This window comes from Pyrus communis, chromosome 6 (genome assembly GCF_041283825.1).
Source record: "Pyrus communis isolate YQ-2024b chromosome 6, ASM4128382v1, whole genome shotgun sequence".
Lineage (NCBI taxonomy): Eukaryota > Viridiplantae > Streptophyta > Magnoliopsida > Rosales > Rosaceae > Pyrus > Pyrus communis.
In genome coordinates, this window is record NC_142570.1 from 13,246,930 (window position 1) to 13,252,633 (window position 5,704).

Genomic DNA, 5,704 nt, shown 5'->3' on the forward strand with positions numbered 1-5,704 from the left:
TTGTTTTAGGTACTAGTTTATGACTCGGAGTTTTCATCCGATTCGTGAACATATCTTGGACTTTGACGACGATTTCGAGCGAGAGTTGAGACGAAAGAGAAAGAACCCAGAACCTAGCGAATCAAGTGAAAGTTCCGAGTCCGTTTCTGAATTTGAAGAAGAGGAACCCACGGCAAGAGTGGGTGAAGAAGACATGGCAGCGGACAACCGAACAATCAAGGAGCTTTCCGCTTCGGGATTGGCCAATGCCGCACCCTTGTGCATCCAATACCCAAGGGCGGCTCAAGACAAGATCGACGAATTTGAATTGAAGTCAAGCTTGTTGCACCACATTCCAAAGTTCCATGGACTGTCTATGAAGGATCCCAACAAGCATTTGAAGGAGTTCGAGGTGGTGTGTTGGAGCATGACTCCAGTTAACGTTGATGGTAGCATTTTGAAGATGAAGGCTTTCCCGTTCTCACTTTTGGAGAAGGCCAAGGATTGGTTATACAAGTTAGCACCCGGAACTGTCACTTCTTGGGAGAGCATGAAGAGGGCGTTTCTTGAAAAGTTTTTTCCTACTTCAAGAGTCATTCTCTTGAGAAAGAAGATTAGCGGAATTCAACAAAGTCAAGGGGAGTCTTTTCCAACATACTATGAGCGTTTTAAAACTCTTGTTGCATCATGTCCTCAACATCAAATGAAGGAGGAGCTTCTAATTCAATACTTCTATGAAGGTCTTCTTCCCATTGAAAGACAAATGCTTGATGCTTCGGCGAGAGGAGCGTTGGTGCATAAAACCCCTATGGCAGCCAAGAACCTCATTGCAAACCGAGCTCTCAATGCACAACAATACGAAGGAATTGGGCAAAAAGACCCCCCACGGCAATAAGTGAATGAGGTAAGTTCTCAATCCGATCTTCAAACTCAATTAGCTCATCTTACTTCTCTTGTGTCTCAGATGGCCGAATGAATGAGGATCCAAGGTCCAATTGTATGTGGCGTATGTTCTATTCAAGGTTATCATTCGGAAAAGTGCCCTCAATTGATTGAGAATGGTGGGTGGGAGAGTGCAAACACCATTGGGTTTCCAAGCCAAAATCAACCAAGGAATGATCCATATTCCAATACATACAATCCGGGTTGGAGAGACCATCCAAACTTCAAGTGGAGGGAGCCTCAACAACTTTACCAACAAGGAGGCTTTAGGCAGCAACCCCCGGGGTTTTACACCAACACCCACAGCCAAGACCAAACCCAACCCCAATCCGCCCAAAACCATCAAGGTACGTCTTTAGATAATGCTACGATTCTTAAGTTACTTACTAGTTTGTCTCAGGGGCAAGAAAATCAAAACAAAGTATTGCAAAACCAAGAAAAGGTATTGCAAAACCACGAAAAGGCAATGCAAAACCAAGACAAAAGGATGGACCACTTAGAGAAGCAAATAGGGCACATTGCGGAGTTTATGGGACAATTCCGAGACCAAGGCAAGCTCCCAAGCTCAACCATTGTCAATCCAAAGGGAGGGTTCGAAACGGCCAACGCAATCACCTTGAGGAATGGAAAAGAAGTTGGCATTACATCCACACCATCCAAAACAAGTCCTAATGAAGACGAGACGTTGCAACATGAAGAGGAGGCTGCAAACAAGCCCACGGCAAGGACACAATCCCCTTTGCCGCAAGCACCTAAGGACACTACTTCATCCAATGCATCCCATTCGGCCACCAAAGGTAAGTTGGGTTCAAATTTGATTAATTCTAACCCCGTTCCACCCAATGTTCCTTTTCCTCACAGATTTTTGCAAACAAAGAAGGAGGAGGATGAAAAAGACATCCTGGAGACGTTTAGGAATGTGCATGTCAATATCCCGCTCCTTGATGCAATAAAGCAAATTCCGAAGTACGCTAAGTTTTTAAGAAAGATTTGTACAACAAGGAAACGGATTCGGGAGAAGGAGGTGGTACATGTAAGTGAGAATGTCTCTGCAATGTTGCAAAGAAAGCTGCCACCTAAATGCAAAGATCCAGGTAGTTTCACTATCCCTTGTGTAATTGGTAATACAAGGTTCGAGCATGCTATGCTAGATTTAGGTGCATCAATTAATGTCATGTCATACTCTGTTTATGCATCTATGAATCTAGGAGAGCTTAAAAATGATGGTGTTATTATTCAATTAGCCGATCGATCTAATGCATACCCAAGAGGAGTTTTGGAAGATGTTTTGGTGCAGGTAGACCACTTGATTTTTCCTGCAGATTTCTATGTGCTTGACATGGAGGATTCAACCCACTCTCCACCATCGCCACTCTTACTTGGACGACCTTTCATGAAAACAGCCCACACCAAGATTGATGTGGCCAAGGGAGCCTTAACTATGGAGTTTGGTGGTGATACGATTAACTTTAAAGTTTCTGAATCCATTGAGAATCCTAATGATGTTCGTTCTTGTTTTGCCATTGGTACAATTAAAAATATAGGGCAGGAACGTTCAACACCTATCAAGAAGGATGCGTCTAGAACCACCATCGAGGAAGGAATTGGAGGGAAGCATAAGAAGCACGTCATTGCCCTACAAACACCCAATCTGGCCGTACCTAAGGATACAATTGGCGAGATGGTGGCTGCCCTAGGGGCATTGCCACAACATCCTTGTAAGTCTCCAATCCCAATTCCAATTCCCATTTCAACTAATAGGTTGTTACCTTATTTGGTGCAGGTTCCAAATCGATTTCAAGGTGGTGGGAGCATTTACATGGACTTCCGGAACCAAAATACCACCATTAGGGAGGATCACTATCCCCTCCCATTCATAGAGCCATATTACGAAAGTGTTGAAGGGCAAGTTGTGGAGGACATTCCATTCCATGCCGTGGGCTCCAAGTGAGGATAAGAAGAACGTTCGTCCGGCTGCACGACGTTAAAGCAAGCGCTTCTTGGGAGGCAACCCATGCATTCAACGAGAGAGGAAGTGGGCAATTCACCAATTCAAGCTACAAAATCAGATTTGCGTTCCTCAATCTCTATCTCTTTATTATTTTTACTTTTGTCATGTTAGTTAGTTTATGTTGTTTGTTTGGATGTGAGTCTTTGTGTGAAACATTGAGGACAATGTTTGATTTAAGTGTGGGGGGGTAAACAAATTGCTTTTGCATGATTTTACATGATTTTCGTGGGATTTTATCACCTATCACTTATAATGTTGTTTCACACTGTTTTTAAGTGTTTTTAGAGTGTTTTGGAGTGTTTTTATGTCTTTTGATCAGAAAATCCGAAAAATTTACAAAAAAATTACAAAATAGTTTTGAAAAACCCAAAAAGAGTTGTTTTTAAGTTGTTTTTGTGTGTTTGTTTGGGTCTTAGGTCACCTTCCAACACAATGATGAGGATTTGGTTTTTAATTGCATGACTATTAAAGAATGTTGTAAACATGGCTAGAAGTGATTTGTGCTTTGGTTTATGCTTGGTTATGGTTATAGCTTATGAATTCACATGTAATCACAAAAGGAAAAAAATCAGTTTTTGTAACATGCTTGAAGGAAGAAACTCAAACTAACGCTACATCCTTGAGAGACTTGAGCCTATAACGTTCTTTGGAGAGTATAATCTATGATTTCTTGTTTTCTAAAGTCGTTGCATGATCTCATCATTCTTTGCTTGGTTGCTATTTAGAATGCATTTCATTATAGTTCCAAATACTAGAACTCATGCCCATTTCATTCCAAGCATGGTATTGATTGCATAACATACAATAAGATGAAGTTGTTAGTCAAGCCAGAGCCAAAAAGCCTATCCCTTTTCATATGTATTGTAGGATTAACCCTCTTGAGCCTTTTTAAAGCCTATTTTCGTTGTTAGCCACATTATCCTCACCTAGCCTAGATTAGGACTTTCCATACATTTGTTCTTAAAGGATAGTAAAGCACGACTTAGGGTGAACTCCTTTGGTCAATATATGGCAGAAAACGAGTGTGGGGGAAGATGATAGGGCATGAAAAAGAAAGAAAGAAAAAAAAAAAAAGAGAAGAAAAGAAGAAAAAAAAATTTCGTGGAAAAATCAAAAGAAAATAGAAAAGTGTTGAAAAGAAAGAAAAAGAGTTGAAAAATAAGTGAGAATGAACTCACTAGTGTTGGTTGTTGAAGGAAGGGTCCAAAAGAGTGAATTTGACCCTAAATGTTGCATGAATCTTCCCTTGTGTGTACAAATTGATTTCGGCCATTTGAAGAGAGTTTAAGTGTCAAATTCATTACTTTGCTTACTATTGCTTTAAGAACTTTTGTTTATCCTTACCTTTCTTTGTTAGCCAATACCATAGCCTCCTTACAACCCTCAACTTCTATCTTGATGTTATGTGTTCAATATGTGGAGTTTGAATTTGGTATGAGCATATGGAATCACTGGTTCTCGTTCTAAGTAGTAGCATTCCATTCATGAGATCATATTCATGTCATTGTCGTAAATCCAGAAGATGCTTTCTTTGATATAACATATGTGAGTGTTAGTCTTCATATTTACATCAATCTTCTCACATATAACTAGTGTAGGGTGTGAAGTTAGAAAATCTGTGTGAAAATAGACTGCATTCTAGTGAGGAATTGAGGGAATTCTCTAAGGCATGTTACTACATTCAAAACATTGTTTTAATTGATTCTATGTGAACTAATAAGTGGTAACTATGATTAAGTGTTTGTTGAAGTATAAAGAAAGCTAAAAACCATGGGAATGATGTTCAATAATGTGTCATGTTCGTTGGAAATCCCTGAGGCAATGGTTGGAAGGCTTAGATTGTGTTTAGTTTGTTTTATTTATTTCGTTTTGCTCGAGGACTTGCAAAAGCTAAGTGTGGGGGAATTTGATAGGAGCATATTTATGCTACTTAGTTATGTTGTTTCCTTGCATTTAGTTACTTAATTACTATCTATTTTAGTCTTTTAAGCTATTTTCGTGTGTTTTTAGGTTCTAATGGCAAAGGGAGCAATAAAGTGCATTTTGAGGCTATTTGGAGCATTTTTGGGCATGGATTGGATAGCTTAACCATGGAGCAAAGAGGATGGACGAAATTGAAGACTAGAAGAGTTAGGAAAGGCTACAAATCTGGTGGAAGAAGTCCTAATACAATGAAGATAAGGAAGAAGCAAGAAACAAGGAACCTTATCCAACCTTATCTTATCCTATCCTACAAACCTTATCCTATCCTATCTCTAACATTATCCTATTCTATCCTATCCAAATCAGGTAGGGGCTTAAACCTAGCTAATTAGGGGGAATCAATTACACATTTAAACACCTAATTCAGTTCTAGAACACTTATCCATACCAATGCCGCAAGACACCCCTCCTAGTAGGTTTAGGAATTGAAAACCTTTTCCTACTCTTATATCACATGTCCTAGGCCCCTTAGGTTTAGGAATCTGCCCTAAACCTTCTATTCTAGAAACCTTATCTCATCCCTACATGTGTGCCGCACCTTCCCTTCTAGAATCCCTAAATCCTAGCTGAAATTCCTATTCCAAATCCCACTTGATTTCTGCCTTGAGTTAACCTTTTTCCAATGGGATTAGGCAATCCTTTTCCTTCACTAAGTGTGCCAAACTAGCCTATATAAACTCTTTTGCCGTGCCATTTAATCACCACCACCCTTCACACAACAATCATTCATTCATAAACACAACCATCATTTGCCGTGACCTTACAACCACCCATTCATCATTCCCCTAC

At 39.9% G+C, this 5,704-nt stretch overlaps 1 protein-coding gene across 5 annotated transcripts; it reads left to right on the forward strand.

Moving 5' to 3' along the window:
• On the forward strand, nt 1-5,446 carry LOC148696319 (uncharacterized). Of its 5 annotated transcripts, XR_015963620.1 has the most exons (4): nt 1-2,015; nt 2,244-2,597; nt 2,705-2,956; nt 4,943-5,446. XR_015963620.1 is itself a non-coding variant. In XM_088695817.1 (3 exons), the coding sequence occupies exons 1-3, from the start codon at nt 956-958 to the stop codon at nt 2,770-2,772; spliced, it is 1,482 nt and encodes a 493-aa protein (XP_088551943.1). In that variant the 5' UTR covers nt 1-955; the 3' UTR covers nt 2,773-3,450. The 5 variants fall into 5 exon arrangements, 3 of the variants coding, with proteins under 3 accessions (XP_088551943.1, XP_088551941.1, XP_088551942.1); XR_015963619.1 differs by having other exon boundaries at nt 1-2,597; XM_088695817.1 differs by lacking the exon at nt 4,943-5,446 and having other exon boundaries at nt 2,705-3,450.
• The last annotated feature ends 258 nt before the right edge of the window (nt 5,447-5,704 follow it).